This window comes from Trachypithecus francoisi, unplaced genomic scaffold (genome assembly GCF_009764315.1).
Source record: "Trachypithecus francoisi isolate TF-2019V2 unplaced genomic scaffold, Tfra_2.0 Lachesis_group16, whole genome shotgun sequence".
Lineage (NCBI taxonomy): Eukaryota > Metazoa > Chordata > Mammalia > Primates > Cercopithecidae > Trachypithecus > Trachypithecus francoisi.
The window spans coordinates 45,395,383-45,412,860 of record NW_022681461.1 but is presented as its reverse complement, the minus strand read 5'-3'; the positions used below and the strand labels follow the sequence as shown (position 1 = coordinate 45,412,860).

Genomic DNA, 17,478 nt, shown 5'->3' with positions numbered 1-17,478 from the left:
CCTACTACATGATACTTCATATTTATAACCTAAAGTACAAATATTCTTAGATCCAAAGTGGAAAACAAATACCAAAAGTCAAAACTACCATTTCTCAGAGAAAAAAAAAAAATACATTATCACTCACCTAGCTGTATACATTTTACAAACAAAACATTTTCTGGTCCATAGCCAATGCTTCTTGATAAGGAGGGGATACAGTGTCCTATCCAAGCAGTCATCATGATGCACAAGCCTTTTGTTCATGGGAAAATAAAGATATTAAGGTGATAAATACTAAGTGACAAATTTTTATGAGCTATTAAATATATCTGTACCTGAGTATTAGGAAAATAGATACTTTCAATTTTTGCTTACAAGATATTGCTAAATTACTTGTTATACCATGTTTGACCAAACTGTGTTCCACAAAATACTTTCTCCAAGAGCATTTTGGATTAAACAAGGTTTTCTTTCCTTAGACTTCTCAAATCCCTTTATGGTAATGTACACTGTGACCCCCGCAAAGAGGGGGTCATCATATAGAGCATTTCTTGAATGTATTCTACCAGAGAATCCTTGCTTTGCTTAACACTAGTACCTTTTATTTTTATTTATTTGAAATGGGGTCTTACTCTGTTACCTAGGCTGGAGTACAGTGGCATGATCTTGGCTCACTGTAGCCTCAAAGTCCTGTGCTCAAGCAGTCCTCCGACCTCAGCCTCTCCAGTAGTTGGAACTACAGGCATGCACCACCACACCCAGATAATTTTTAAAATTTTTGTAGAGACAGGGTCTCACTATGTTGTCCAGGCTGGTCTCAAACTCCTGGCCTCAAGCAATCCTCCCACCTCAGCCTCCCAAGGTGCTGGGATTACAGGTGTGAGCCACCACACCTGGCTAACATTTAGTACCGTATAATGAAACAATTTGGGCAAAGCTACTCAGTAATATTTTACCTAGATTAACTGGTTGTTACAACGTGGCTCTTGTTTTTTTAATGTCTCCTTTATTAAAATCTAATTCTGACTCCTGACATAATATGAATTGGTAGAATCTTAGTTTTAAGTGTCAGAATTATGAAACCTTTAAGAAGTTTCATAACTTTTATTAAAAAAAAAAATTGAAGTCAATCTCTACTCTGCCACTAATCAGCTCCATGGCTTTGGGTAAATCCTGTAAATCATGACAGACTTCAGATTATTCTGAAAGATGAAAGGACTACACAAAATTGTTCTAAAGGTCTCTAACAATTCTAAAATACCATTTTTTAAAATTAAAACTTTCACCATCAGAAAATAATTAACCTTTTGATAACTGGTATTATGGAACGGCAACTGAATGATTAAATCCACCTGTAAGATAAAAATGACTTCTCTAAATTGCCTTTTTAAAAGCCCTACATTGCATACTCTTAATAAATGTAAACTGTTTAAAAAAACAAAAGGGCAGACGTGGTGGCTCACGCCTGCAATCCCAGCACTTTGGGAGGCCAAGGCAGGAGGATCGCTTGAGCTCAGGAGTTTAAGACCAGCCTGGGAAACAGCGTGAGACCTTGTCTCTACAAAAAATAAAAAAATTGGCCACGCATGGTGGCATATGCCTATAATCTCAGCTATGGTAAAGACTGAGGGAAGAGGACTGCTTGAGCCCAGGAGGCCGAGGCTGCACTGAGACATGATTTTGCCACTGCACTCCAGCCTGAGCAATAGAGTGACACCCCCTTCTCAAGAAAAAAAAAAGTGTAAATTGCTTTTTCTTTAACATTCAAACAGATCATGTTTCTTTTGTTGATCACTGTATCAAGAAGTTACCATGAGTTTAAGGGTCATGTTTTTATCCTTCAGCCTTGGAATCACACTGTTTATAGAAACAGGCCTACACTATAAGAAATGTATGGAAAAGGCCAGGCGCGGTGGCTCATGCCTGTAATCCCAGCACTTTGGGAGGCCGACGTGGGCAGATCACCTGAGGTCAGGAGTTCGACACCAGCCTGGCCAACATGGTGAAACCCCTTCTCTACTAAAAATACAAAAATTAGGCTTGGCGCGGTGGCTCACACCTGTAATCCCAGCACTTTGGGAGGCTGAGGCGGGCGGATCACCTGAGGTCGGGAGTTCAAGACCAGCCTGACCAACAGATTGAGCAGAAACCCCATCTCTACTAAAAATACAAAATTAGCTGGGCGTGGTGGCACATGCCTGTAATCCCAGCTACTCAGGAGGCTGAGGCGAAAGAATCACCTGAACCTGGGAGGCAGAGGTTGTGGTAAGCCGAGATTGTGCCACTGCACTCCAGCCTGGGCAACAAGAGCAAAACTCGGTCTCAAAAAAAATAAATAATTCAAAAATTTGCCAGACAAGGTGGCACGCACCTGTAATCCCAGCTACTTGGGAGGCTGAGGCACAAGAATTGCTTGAACCCGGGAGATGGAGGTTGCAGTGAACTGAGATCATGCCACTGCATTCCAGCCTGGGCAACAGAGCAAAACTCTGTCTCAAAAAAAAAAAAAAAAAAAAGAAAAGAAAAGAAATGTATGGAAAATAAAGCCACCAGAGAGAACTGGGGGTTGCCTTCCATCTTATGTTTATTACAAGGCTAGTATATGTTCCCACATTTGAAAGGAAGAGCAGGCAGAACAGCTTATATAACTTTTTTTTTTCTTTTGATACAGTCTTGCTCTGTCGCCCAGGCTGGAGTACAGTGGCAAAATCTTGGCTCACTGTAACCTTCGCTTCCTGGATTCAAGTGATTCTCGTGCCTCACTCTCCCAAGTAGCTGGGACTGCAGATGTCCATCACCACAGCCAGCTAATTTTTGTATTTTTAGAGACAGGATTTCGCCATGTTGGCCAGGCTGGTCTTGAACTCCTGACTGCAAGTAATCTGGCCACCTTGGCCTCCCAAAGCGCTGGGATTACATGCATGAGCCGCTGTGCCCAGGCTGCTGATATAAAATTTTAATAACATCAAAGACATAAATGTACTGTCTATAATTTTAAAAGTCATATAAATCCAAGGTTTATATACGCTTCTGGCTCTTGCCTCCCCATTCTTCTTCCCTAGGGGCAACTGTTTTCCATTCTTAATTGTTTGTTTAGAATTTACCTCCTCAACTTCTCCCCACAGAACTACCATAATTTTGGTTAAACAGATATTTAATTCTTGACGAATTAGTGCTACTTCTACCTAAGCCACATAGTTGACATTTATGGGACAACATTTTGTTTTCTAGCTATGAATCTATTAATTCTCTCCCATTTATATTTGCTTAATTTTTTTTTTCTTTTTTTTTTTGAGACGGAGTCTCGCTGTCCAGGCTGGAGTGCAGTGGCGCAATCTCAGCTCACTGCAAGCTCCGCCTCCTGGGTTCACGCCATTCTCCTGCCTCAGCCTCCCGGGTAGCTGGGACTACAGGCGCCCGCTACCATGCCCGGCTAACTTTTTTTTTTTTTTAGTAGAGACAGGGTTTCACCATGTTAGCCAGGATAGCCACAATCTCCTGACCTTGTGATCCACCCGCCTTGGCCTCCCAAAGTGCTGTGATTACAGGCGTGAGCCACCGCACCTGGCCCATTTGTTTAATTTTCAATGTACCTGTCACGAATTCAGTCACCAATTTTCTGACAGAACAGTGAACAACCAGGAGTCAACCAGTTTATTTTTCCCCCCAGACATCCTTCCTGAGTTTTGTATGCGCTCCTGGCTCCAGACCCTGGATCAAATCTCCAGATCTGGTACAAAGCTCTCACACTGGGATTTCACTTTTCCATCATTCTGAGAATCCCTTTTATGTCTATTTGACCTATTCTGCCTATTCTGTGTTGCATTCCATGTCTTTCTTGTTCATGGTGTACACTTTCTGTGAAGCACTTTTACATCTTCTGGTAGTTTCCGGAGATGGAGTGCATGAGATATAAAATTTTGGAGATGAGTCAGTAAGACCAAAAATAGAAGCAGGGACTTTCTGAAAGCATCAGTTTCCTTTTTTTTTTTTTTTTTTTTTGAGACAAGGTCGCACTCTGTCACCCAGGCTGGAATGCAGTGGCATGAGCATAGCTCACTGCAGCCTTGACCTCCTGGTCTCAAGCAATCCTCATGTTTTAGCCTGAGTAGCTGGGATTCCAGGCACGCACCACCATGCTCAGCTAATTTTTGTATTTTTTGTAGAGAGGGTTTCACTGTGGTGTTCAGGCTGGTCTCGAACTCCTGGGCTCAATCTGCCCACTTCAGTCCCCCAAAGTGTTGGGACTATAGGCGTGAGCCACTGCACGTGGCAGGCATCTGTTTCTATTACTGGTATAATAAATTACTAATTAATACCAGTAATTACTAGTTTCTAATTACTGGTCAAACACAGGTACATTATTGTTCCACAAAAAAGTTTTAAATGGTCTCTCATAAGGAATCAAACCAGCACTGGAGCAGGGTTTATTCGTACATAGTATTCCTTCTTAAACAGATTTCCGCCGGGCGCGGTGGCTCAGGCCTGTAATCCCAGCACTTTGGGAGGCCGAGACGGGCGGATCACGAGGTCAGGAGATCAAGACCATCCTGGCTAACACAGTGAAACCCCGTCTCTACTAAAATATACAAAAAACTAGCCGGGCGAGGTGGCAGGCGCCTGTAGTCCCAGCTACTCGGGAGGCTGAGGCAGGAGAATGGCGTAAACCCGGGAAGCGGAGCTTGCAGTGAGCTGAGATCCGGCCACTGCACTCCAGCCTGGCCGACAGAGCGAGACTCCGTCTCAAAAAAAAAAAAACAAAAAAAAAACACACAGATTTCCTAAATAAAGAGGAAATGAATAGCCTTATTCATGAAATAAGAGCTATTAGCTGTTTAAATTTATAACTCATCCCCAAATCTCATTTTAGACTATCTTAACTCCTTCCCAATTTAAATCTTTGTCAAAGCATTAAGACTTCACATTTGTCAAATATTAGAATTACTCTTCCTCCAATTCCCTTTTATCTCCTTCAAATTTTGGCAAAAAGAGAAACCTAAAAACAAAGTTGCAAAGTTATCTATAAATGGATAACTACTACCTGAATAACAGCTGTTTAATACAAAATGGAGATACTTTTTAAATTATTAACAGATTTTTAACCTTCTAATAGTAAAGTATTTCTTATAGATTTTCCAAAATAACGAACAATAGAGGATGCAAATGGATGGAAAGACTTGGTCTTTGCATGGAAAGACAGCATTTTTGCTGCTTCCAAGTCAAGTTGCAATGATCATTACTTTTACTCCTCTTATTTTTAAAAAAACTATATCTGCTTTTGTACTCTGAAATAAAGAAAAAAAAAAGTAACCTACCTTATGTCAGTAATGACAATGACATGTTCACAGTCTCCCTGATGACAGTATAAGTAAGGAAAACCCAGTTTAATACACAAGTCATTGAAGGTGAAATCTTCCATTCTAGCAGTCTGAAACTTTCCATATCCTCTGTCATGGGACTGTGACCACTCAATGATAGTTCTAAGGGGGGAAAAGGCAAGGATATATCATTTTTCCACAAAAACTTAAAAACTACAGAAAACAGTTTGTGATTGCAGTAATTCACATTAACCTAGCTCACCCAACTAACTGGACAGTTGCCATCTTGAGATGAAGACCAAAATGTTTGATACATGTTGAGATTAGGAATGCTGAATTTTCATAAGGGATCAGTTTTCTGCAGGTTACATGATGTGTATCACTTTAGCTTAAATGCAAAAATGTGTAACAATGTCATTCATTATTGAGTTTTGAAAAATATTTTTCACAAAATGTTAGTATGTAATGAGATTTATTATTTCAAATATTTCTTAGTTTCAATGTTTAATATCATAAATATTGATAGTTATAACCCACATAAGCAGAAGCTCATTGGAGTCTTCAATTATTTACAGTATAAAGAAATGCAAGGCTGGGCACGGTGGCTCACACCTGTAATCCCAGCACTTGGGGAGGCCGAGGTGGGCGCATCACTTGAGGTCGGGAGTTTGATTCCAGCCTGACCAACATGGGGAAACCCCATCTCTACTAAAAATACAAAATGAGTTGGGTGTGGTGGTACATGCCTGTAATCCCAGCTACTCGGGAGGCTGAGGCAGGAGAATCGCTTTAACCCGGGAGGTGGAGGTTGCATTAAGCCGAAATCGCACCATTGCACTCCAGCCTGGGCAACAAGAGCAAAACTGTCTCAAAAAAAAAAAAAACAAAACAAAACAAATGCTAAAACTAATAGGTTTGAACTGTTGGGTTAGAATACAGATTAAAAATGGCTATAATAGGCTGGGCATTGTGGCTCACACCTGTAATGTAGCACTTTGGGAGGCTGATATAGGCGGCTTACTTGAGGCCAGGAGTTCAAGACCAGTCTGGCCAACATGTCGAAATCCTGTCTCTACTAAAAATACAAAAATTAGCCAGGCATGATGGCACATACCTGTAGTCCCTGCTACTTGGTAGGCTGAGGCACGAGAATGGCTTGACCCAGGAGGCACAGGTTGCAGTGAAAGCCAAGATCGTGCCACTGTACAATGACAGAACGACACTTTTTTTTTTTTTCTTAAAAGGCAAAAATAATATGTATACTTATATACTCTAATTCCTTAGACATTGATAATGAAAGTATGGTCTCATTAAAATGAGCTTAGATATAGATTTTTCCTATATTATGTACTTAAGCAACATATATATCACCATCACCTAGCACAAATAGTATATACTAGATAGGCAGAAAAAACAGTGACAGGTTAATTTACCACTACTACTTATATGTAAAGGCCAGAGACTAATAATGCGTATTAATGGGATTTAATTTATTATTATTATTTTTTTTAGAGACAGAGTCTTGCTATATTACCCAGGCTGGAGAGTAGTGGGTATTCACAGGTGAGATTATAGCATGCTATACAGCCTTGAACTCTTGGCCTCAAAAGATTCTCCTGCCGCAGCCTCTGCAGTGGCTGGGACTACTGTACCTGGCTAATTTTTTTTTTGGATGTATGTAATGCTCAAGACAAGATTTATCAATAATTCCTTGGCAAAGGTCCTTAATAGGCCAATAATAGGATTTGTGGAGATAACACTACTTTGATAACTAGAAATAGGAAAGACTTTGAGAAGATTTTTGGAAACTATACCTGCTCAAATCTCTGCATTCCGGGTATCTTTTATCATTATAAAATGTTCCTTCAAAATAAAAGAAGGCTGATTTGTATAGGTCCTACAAGAAAACAGATGGTATTGAGAGAAAGTCAACTATTAACAATTATGAAATTACTCTATTAATTCAAAATTTATGTATCATAAAATCACACTAATACATGTTACAAAAACTGCTACTACTTTGAATTTTACCCTACTGCTGTTTTAATCACTACGTTTTATTCAAATGTGTATATTCTCCTGAGATTCATGAAAGAAACCCAATTAGAAATCAAATAAACATCATTATTTTATCATATGAATACACAGTAGTAAGTCGTGTTGGATACTAGAACTAAAAGCTAAACAAAGTCCTATCTTTAATGTTTCCCCAGTGATAACAATGATCATCAAGTTACGTTTTTCTGGCATTTTTTTTGTATTTGCAATGTTTTTACAAAAATTCTCTCTTTACATTTTCAGTAACTCTTAGGCAGACAGCATCTGAATTTCTATTTTTACTCAAGCAATCTTGCCCCAGGTACCATAATTGTACCACAACTGGTGGGAACCTTCAAGGTTTCTTAACTCATTCTACCACAGCTTCCGTCAAAGCAGTGGCTCTCAATCCTGACTGCAAAATCAAATCACAAAAAACCAAACACCAAATGTCAACTCGGACTCATTCATTAAGAATCTTTGGGGATCAGTATTTTTCCAAAGCTCTCTAGAAAAAAACATGCAGGCCGGGCGCGGTGGCTCAAGCCTGTAATCCCAGCACTTTGGGAGGCCGAGACGGGCGGATCACGAGGTCAGGAGATCGAGACCATCCTGGCTAACATGGTGAAACCCCATCTCTACTAAAAAATACAAAAAAACTAGCCGGGCGAGGTGGCGGGCGCCTGTAGTCCCAGCTACTCGGGAGGCTGAGGCAGGAGAATGGCGTGAACCCGGGAGGCGGAGCTTGCAGTGAGCTGAGATCCGGCCACTGCACTCCAGCCTGGCCGACAGAGCGAGACTCCGTCTCAAAAAAAAGAAAAAAGAAAAAAGAAAAAAACATGCAACCAGAGTTGAGAAGCACTCTGTTAAACTGGTCCTTCACCATCTCTTTAGACCCCTGGATGAGGGTCAGAAGACCTGAGTTCTTTTCCTTAACCTACCACTTACTAGCTTTGTGATTCTGGTATGTAGCAATCACTTCTCAGACCTGTTTTCTCATCTGTGAAATGAGAATAACAGCATATGCCACGATGTCTTACAGGATTGTGGTGAAGGCCAAAAGCAATTTATGTATAGGAGATATATGCTTCAGGTACTAAAATAATTTTACCCTAATATTTTATTTTTTCTCCTACTTCTTTCAAGCTTCCATTTTTCTTTCTTGTCTTCATTCCCCCACTTACAGATCATCTTGTGTTCGCATCAGACACTCTTGCAAGACTGGCTGTCTTGTTTCTTCTTGGACCAGTCACTAAATCTCACTCACCTTCTGTTCTCCCATGTAAAATGTGAGTAAAGCCTTTACCTTTCTCATTGGTTGTTATGGAGATTAAAATGTATAATGCACTTAATGTCATATGACTAGCTGCTCCAATACAAAATCTGCCACTTAATATACTTCTACACCCTCAAAGAGGTAAGCAGGGTCTGAAATAAAGGTTCTAAATAAATAACTATTGACTTATTTTGGAAACAAAATGAAGTTTAATATATATAATTGTGTTTCACAAAACACTTCCATAAAACCTCATCTTAGGTGATTTAAGCAACTTAATATCTTTTGGCATAATTATTAATTACAAGGTGAACTCTGAAAGAACAAGAGTGTTTTCCATTTAAATCAAAAGTCATCCACTAATAAACTTCCCTGGCCGGCATAGTGGCTCACGTCTGTAATCCCAGCACTTTGGGAGGCCAAGGTGGGCAGATCACCTGAGGTCGGGAGTTCGAGACCAGCCTGACCAACATGGAGAAACTCCATCTCTACTAAAAATACAAAAATAGCTGGACATGGTTGTGCACGCCTGTAATCCCAGTTACTCAGGGGGCTGAAGCAGGAGAATCGCTTGAACCCAAGAGGCAGAGGTTGCTGTGAGCCAAGACCACGCCATTGCACTCCAGCCTGGGAACAAGAGCAAAACCCTGTCTCGAAAAAAAAATAGAAGAGACAGAATCAATATAACAGTAGATATGTAAATATTTTAAAATACAATTATGGGTTATTTAATCCCTGCTTAGAAAACTTCTGAAGGTATCAGCACCAATGTACAGACCAAGTAAATTCACAAAGCCTGATTAAAACCTTCTCCTGGGCAACACAGTGAGTTGTTGCCCAGACTGGACTTGATCAAAAAACAAACAGACAAACATTATCCAGGGCTTCCTGAAGATAAGACTGATTCCCAGATCTGACTCAAATTGCTTTGAGCAATGTTCAGATGGTCGGAATGAAGAGGATAAATTCAGATTTTTCTTCTTAGATTGATCTTATTATTTAACAGTTACATCTTATGTTTTTTTTTTTTTTTGACAAGATTAACTTTGCAGAAGATTGCCACTGCTGCTTTAAAGAAAAGATAAATCTTGGCCAGACGCAGTGGCTCACGCCTTGTAATCCCAGCACTTTAGGAGGCTGAGGCGGGTGGATCACCTGAGGTCGGTAGTTCGGACCATCCTGGCCAACATGCTAAAACACCGTCTCTACTAAAAATACAAAAATTAGCCGGGCCATAGTGGCTCATGCCTGTAATCCCAGCACTTTAGGAGGCTGAGGCAGGTGGATCACCTGAGGTCAGGAGTTCGAGCCTAGCCTGGCCAACATGGTGAAACCCCGTTTCTACTAAAAATACAAAAATTAGCTGGGTGCAGTGAGGCCACCTGTAATCCCAGCTACTTGGAAGGCTGAAGCACGAGAATCACTTGAAACTGGGAGGTGAAGGTTGCAGTGAGCTGAGATTGCATCACTGTACCCCAGCCTGGGCAACAGAGCCCCATCTAAAAAATAAAAAAAATAAAAAAAATAAAATAAATAAATCTCTTATTTCCTAGTTCGCATAAAGTTTTGAAATTCTACTTTTCTTTTTACCCTATTGTTTCTCTCCAAAAGCACTGAGATGGCAACCCTGAAGAACCTAAATATCTAAAAACCATTTTTAGCATAACTCAACAGGTACTTAAGTGAAATCTACATGTGAGCCATGATGCTAGTATCCACACTAGTTACCAAAAACTGGAATACAGTCAGCCTGTGGGGCAGACACACGCATTACACTGAATCAGCATACTGAAATATACACTACAATGGACAAATGAAAAGGTGGCAGGGTAAAAAAGAAAGGAGTCAAGAAAACTTGTATGTAATGGGTGAGTTTTGAGCTAGGTTTAGAAATCTGAGAATGAACTCACAAAATGGATGGAAGGAAGGAAAGGGCTTCCTACCATGTTCAAATACTCAGAAACATGAAAAAGTATGGTACACTGATGAAAATACACAAATTCACTATGGATGAATAAGGTGTAAAGGCAGCAAGTGAATAGTAGAGAAAGTTAATTTGGGAAGCATCATTATAAAAGGTCTTATATGTCAGCCTAAGGAGAAAAAAAAAAAAGCTAACATTAAACCTAAGTTATACCAACATTTATGTGGCTGGTGGAACAGGAACCAGGAAAAAAGGAGATTGTATTGGTTCCTGTCCAAACACTGTCTCCATCCTTGTTGTTCCAAATACCTTTTTACTTATCTCTAGGAGATGCTATCCCTCCCCTGAAATGGCCCTGTAAACCTGAGGCCCTCTGATGGGCCTATGGTGAAATGTGGAAGGGATCAAGGCCCTCCTGCTTTATTAGGTAAACGATCCTTTCTGAAAACATTGCTGTTGCCAGTCTACCACACTGCTCCTTTCCATCCTTATCCAGGGGGTATGCAGGACTTCTCTTTCCTTTTGAGAGCAACACATTGGGGAAACACCAGCAAGGACCAACTTCATATGGTCTCTCTTTGTTTGGTACTGGTCCTTGGGCAGTGAAAGGCAAAGAATGGGTGCTAACTATTAAGGCTCTCAGGTCGACTCCAGCCTTTTGCTGGGGGCAATTATGACAGATCGCAATGCTGACAGAGCTTAAAACAAGAGTGAATGAACAGCAAAGTCATATGCTACAGTGAGGTCAAGTTATATAAAAATGGAAAAGTGACCAACTGCTTAGAAAATTAGGTGGTCACTATTAGCCCAGAAGGAAAAGTCTCCATACAATAGTTTAGAAACAAATGAGAGATGAAGAAATCAAAACAGAGTCTGGCCTCCTCTTTGGAAAAGTTCCAGTGATAAAGGGAAAGAATGAGATAGTGTAGTAGCTTGATGGAATCCCACAGGAGAAGAAAAGGATTTACTGGGACATTTATGAACCTGCTAGAGTAATCACTATTTCCTTAGCTTGCTATTTCCTTTTGTTTTATGGGAGGAAATCACCTTACTTTGCTGATGTGCTCAGGGGCTTGGTCAGGAGTGTTGCTGAATTCACCACCAATCTGGAGGTCACTGACACAGCGAATTGAATCCCTCAGTTCTGTGAGCTTTTGACTGCCCAACACCAGCATTGTTTGGTATGGTTTGTGTTCTTTGTGCTAAAAGTCAAAGAATAAATAAGTGTTCATTTAGAGACAAAGCAATAAAACTACAAATCCTGTCATGACTGGAACAAAACTAAATTGCTGATTTCTTTTCTTTCTTTTTTTTTTTTTTTGAGACGGAGTCTCGCTCTGTCGCCCAGGCTGGGGTGCCGTGGCTGGATCTCAGCTCACTGCAAGCTCCGCCTCCCGGGTTTACGCCATTCTCCCGCCTCAGCTTCCCGAGTGGCTGGGACTACAGGCGCCCGCCACCTCGTCCGGCTAGCTTTTTTTGTATTTTTTTTTTAGTAGAGACGGGGTTTCACCGTATTAGCCAGGATGGTCTCAATCTCCTGACCTCGTGATCCGCCCATCTCGGCCTCCCAAAGTGCTGGGATTACAGGCTTGAGCCACCGCACCCGGCCAATTGCTGATTTTCTTAAGGTTTTTTTTTTTTTTTTTTTTTGAGATGGGGTCTTGCTCTGTCGCACAGGCTGGACTGCAGTGGCACAATCTTGGCTCACCGCAAGCTCCACCTCCTGGGTTCACACCATTCTCCTGCCTTAGCCTCCTGAGTAGCTGAGACTACAGGCGCCTGCCACCATGCCCGATTAATTTTTTGTGTTATTAGTAGATACGGGGTTTCACCATGTTAGCCAGGATGGTCTCGATCTCCTGACCTCAAGATCTGCCTGCCTCGGCCTCCCAAAGTGCTGGGATTACAGGCGTGAGCCACTGTGCCCAGTCAAGTTTTCTTAAGTTTAAATTGTCCTCATAACTTGATGTTCTGTATTTTCACATCCAATAATTGTAAGGCCAAACTAATGGCCAAAATTCAGAGTGGCTCCCCTGTGATCCAGAGCTACTCTGAAACCACCTCCTTTATCACACACCAAGCCACTATTTCCCTCAACCTGGTATTCCCTCAACCTCAATCCACCCAGGGCCCAGCACCAGGCTACAAGGGACAGCCCCTCTGCCCCCAAACCTACTGGAATTATTCAAACTAGCCAATCCTAAACTGTTTACTCTTCCCTACCTTGTCTTTCCCACAGAAATCCCAATAAAAACTGTAGTCTATGCCTTCCCCTCTCCCCTTTCAGCCTCCTGACTGAGAATGGTGCTTCTTCCTGTGGCCCTACATGGTATGCGCCCTCCTCTAAGGAAATGTAATAAAAATCTTCTTTCAAAGGCATTATAGCCTCTCCATGTCATCACTCAGTCACCTCCATAAATCAGAATAGAATGGAATGGCCAAGCACAGTGGCTCATGCCTGTAATCCCAACACTTTAGGAGGCCGAAGCAGAAGGACTGCTTGAGTTTAGAAGTTCAAGATCAACCTGGGCAACATAGAAAAACCCCATCTCTACAAAAAATTTAAAAGTTAGCTGGGCTTTGTGATACATGCTTGTAGTCCTAGCTACTTGGGAGGCTGAGGCAGGAGGATTGCTCGAGCAAAGCTGCAGTGAGCTGCGATTGTACCGCTGCACTCCAACCTAGGCAATGGAGCAAGGCCCTGTCTCAAAAACAAACAAACAAACAAAAATCCCATGGGTACAACCAACATACTTAGCCATGGAAATTTTCTGGTTTAAACTAAAGCTTATAATCAAGATGATACCAAACTGACATGAGCATTAACAGTCACCGGAAAATAACTTCATTTAGCAAGACTGTCTTAAAATTTCCTAAAAGTTACTTCATTCATTGAGGTCAGGCAATCTATACTGCAACCTAAGGTTGTACACCCAGATGCATTACTTTGGTTTGGTTTGCTTTTATGATTGGTCATTTGGGATCTTTTTTTGGGGGAAGGGGGTGACAGTGGGAGACAGAGTCTCATTTTGTCACCTAGGCTGGAGTGCCATGGCATGATCTTGGCTCACTGCAGCCTTGACCTCCCAGGCTCAAGCAATCCTCCCTAGTAGGTGGGACTACAAGCACAAACCGCCACACCTAGCTAGTTTTTGTATTTTTTGTAGAGATGAGGTTTTGCCACATTGCCCAGGCTGGTCTTGAACTCCTGAGCTCAAGTGATCAGCCCACCTCAGCCTTCCAAAGGTGCTGAGGATATAGGTGTGGCCCATTACACCTGGCCAACAATTTGAGATCTTCATTAAATAAGACAATTAGTACTAACTACATCCCAGATGCTTTGTAAAAGCCTATTTATTCATAAGTGCAATTTATATATATTAATATTTCAATGACAACTCATCAGAATTTATGACACATCTATTTAAGGAATCAAGAATATATACACTCTGGGCTAGGAAAGATTTCTTTCTCCTAAAAGAGTCTTGGATACCCCTTGACTTAATAACGTTCTGTATTTTCATCAGAGTCATCTCTGGTTAGTTCAATAACTTCTCAAGTATTCTAAATTAGTGAACATAGGTCACTCCATTCCTCCGTTAGCCACCTATTCTGCAAAAATCTCTCAAGAATTTGTAGAATTAGAATCATTATGGATTTACATATACTTTCAGTTGCTTCTAGTGCAGAAATCAGGCATATATTTCAATACTATAGCTATAATCCTATTGGATCGAGAGATTGTTTGAAATTTGACCTTATTTCCAATATCCCTTATTAGAACAGATGACACAAGATTACAGATTGTCAACTCTAAAAAGAAAATGTCAGATAGGCAGCATATGCTTACATTTATTAGACCGAGTCTCACTCTGTCTCCTAGGCTGAAGTTTAGTGGTGCAATCATAGCTCGCTTGCAACCTTGAATTCCTAGGCTCAAGTGATCCTCCCACCTCAGCTTCTCAAGCAGTTGGGACTACAGATATGCACCACCATGCCTAGCTAATTTTTTTGATTTTTAGTAGAGACAAGGTCTCACTATGTTACCCAGATGGGTCTCAAACTCCTGGCCTCAAGTGATCCTCCCACCTCGGCCTCCCAAAGTGCTAAGATTACAGGCATGAGTCACCATGCTCAGAGCATTTATTTTTTAATGTAAGCATAGGGACATGCCTCTTCAAATAATTAAACACTTATACAAAAGTTACTATTATCCATGAAATCCAAACGGTTTTACTACTTACCTTATGAAATATAACAGGGTACAAGATATTCACAGATAGGATAAGCTCCCCTTCTTCAATCATGTCTGCTGAATTTTCAGGCTTTTTTCCTATGGCATGTGACTCCTAAAGAAAGAAAAAGAGACAGTGAAATCAGATACTATAACTCAGATAAGATGCAGTGTGGTACAATGGCTCTCAGCAACGGATTGAGTCAAGCAGCCTTGGGTTTGACGCCTAATTATACTCCAGGAAAATTGTTAAGACATCTCTAAGCTTTAGTTTCATCTTCTTTCAATAAACCAACAAAACCAGAAAATACTTACTTTACAAAACTGTTGCTGGGAATGTGTACATAATGCATCTAATAAGATGTGTGGTACTGAATACTTAGCAGTTGATGAGCAAACAGGAGTATCAACTAATGTTGGTATACCACTGGCATTTCCAATTACATTTTTACATTCCTTATCAAATATTCCTATGAAAGCTATTTTACAGATAAAGCTTACAGGTTCAGTGATTTACTCAAGGCCATACCAGAGAGTTAGGATGCAAATGCAGATTTGTTTGGCTCTAAATCCCATGCTTTATATAACACCATGACATCTTTAATATATTTTGATCTTTTATGTGTGCTGAATTAATATAAAACAGGGGCCAGGCTGAACTGGTTTAGATGCAGGATGTTTTAAAAATAAGTGGGAATGATGTCACAAAATAGAGTAGGCAGCTCCAGGGCTCAGTCCCTCTAACAGAAGCACCCAGTAAGCTGGAATGAAAGACTGGAATAAACTACTTTGGAACTCTGGAACCTGATGGGACACTTATAACAATCAGGGGAGTGTTTGATGAAGGGAGAAGTTGCTGCTTTTTATTAGTAAGCACTGTGTGCAAATCAACTACCACCCTCACTCCTTCGCCCCTCTGTTGATGAGACAGCAGCCTGAATTCCTGGAGAAGCTGGCTGGTGCCAGGACACACAGTGAGGACCTGTTCTCTAAGAACTGGGGATTGTATGTTCTGGTTGGTGTGGTGATACCGAGTGCCTGGCCCAGATACGTGCATTGGTTTTGACCCTCTTGGTGGCAGCAGCTTCCCCCAGCAGGATCTATATTGGAAGACTTAGAGACAAGATGCCTTTTTTCTTTTTGGAGCCAGGTATTTAAGGAAACCTGTGTCAGATCACTGACTGACCACACAGATAATGAAACAGAAACATCAGTGACCACGTACAGTAAGTAATACACATGTTGCAATAATTGTTTGGAAAAGTCACAGGCAGCTCCAGCCATGCACAAGAAAAAATATACCTAGAATGTCTAGTTCTCAACAAAAACATATAAAATACACGAAAGAGGAGAGTATGGACAATTCTTAGGAAAATAAGAATTTGACAAAACCAACCTTGAGGAGGCCCAGATACTGGAATTACTAGTCAAAGTATCAATTAATTATTCCTACAGGCAATAATATTCACATATAAATAAAAGTCCACTAAACAAAGATGTTAAAGCAACTGACTTAAATGTGCTCAATGAGTACCCCAGAAATTTGTACAACTCATTATGTATCAACTTTAAAAATGTGTTCAATCACCTAAAGGAAACCACAAATACTTAAAATCAGATTCCTCAATAAGATTAACAGCAGTTTTCTCATCAGAAACCATGGAGGTAAGAAACCAGAGAATGGGCAGATAGACAGATGAACTGACTGATTTTTTAAATCTATCTATCTGTGTAGCCTAGGTTGGCCTCAAACTCGGGATCAAGTGCTCCTTCTGCCTCAGCCTTCTGATAACTGAGATTATGGGAACCCACCACTGTGTTCAGCTTTTAACTTTTTTTTACTTCTGGATGACATATTTAACCCCATGAAAGAAAAAAAAAAAATCCTGTCAACCAAGAATTCTGTATTTGGCAAAACTATCCTTCAGGAATGAAGGAGAAATTAAGCCATTTGCAGATAAACAAAAGCTAAGGGAATTAATTACTACCAGTAGACGTGACCTGTAAGAAGTGTTAAAGAGGATTCTTCAGGCTGAAATGAAAAGACACTAGGCAGTAAACTGAAGCCATAAGAAGAAATAAAGAATACTGCTAAAGGGAACTACAAAGGTAAATATAGAAGCCAGTATTACTGTACTTTCGGTTTGTAACTCACTCCTCTATGATTTTTCTGTTTTTCCAATATAATTGCAAAATAAATGGATTAAACAATACGTACAAGGTTATGTTAATGGACACCTAATAAATATATAAAGACATGATCTGTGACGACCCAAAGAGGGACAGACAAAGATGTGGAAGCAGAGTATTTGAATACTATGGAAACAAAACTGACATAAATGCTCAACAATGGGATGATGCCCCAATAAACCCCATAAATAAAAAACATCACAAGTGGAAAATGCATTTAAGACCCCAATAAACCCATCATAAAAACATCCTAAGTCGGCCGGGCGCGGTGGCTCAAGCCTGTAATCCCAGCACTTTGGGAGGCCGAGACGGGCGGATCACGAGGTCAGGAGATGGAGACCATCCTGGCTAACACGGTGAAACCCCGTCTCTACTAAAATATACAAAAAACTAGCTGGGCGAGGTGGCGGGCGCCTGTAGTCCCAGCTACTCGGGAGGCTGAGGCAGGAGAATGGCGTGAACCTGGGAGGCGGAGCTTGCAGTGAGCTGAGATCCGGTCACTGCACTCCAGCCTGGG

General features: G+C 40.9%; 1 protein-coding gene across 3 annotated transcripts in view; it reads right to left on the bottom strand.

Moving 5' to 3' along the window:
• SNAPC3 (small nuclear RNA activating complex polypeptide 3) overlaps positions 1–17,478 on the bottom strand; it is a 45,356-nt gene that overhangs the window by 5,019 nt on the left and 22,859 nt on the right. For 2 of the 3 annotated variants that reach the window (XR_004443487.1, XM_033237404.1), the window contains exons 4-8: positions 14,782–14,886; positions 11,590–11,739; positions 7,115–7,197; positions 5,298–5,462; positions 128–235 (exon numbers count right to left, since the gene is read on the bottom strand). Coding sequence is in view for 1 of the 3 variants with exons in the window: in XM_033237404.1 (XP_033093295.1) it covers positions 128–235; positions 5,298–5,462; positions 7,115–7,197; positions 11,590–11,739; positions 14,782–14,886 (611 nt within the window). In the remaining 2 variants the exon portion in view is untranslated. The remainder of the gene's footprint in view (positions 1–127; positions 236–5,297; positions 5,463–7,114; positions 7,198–11,589; positions 11,740–14,781; positions 14,887–17,478) is intronic. The other variant, XR_004443488.1, reaches the window with a different exon arrangement.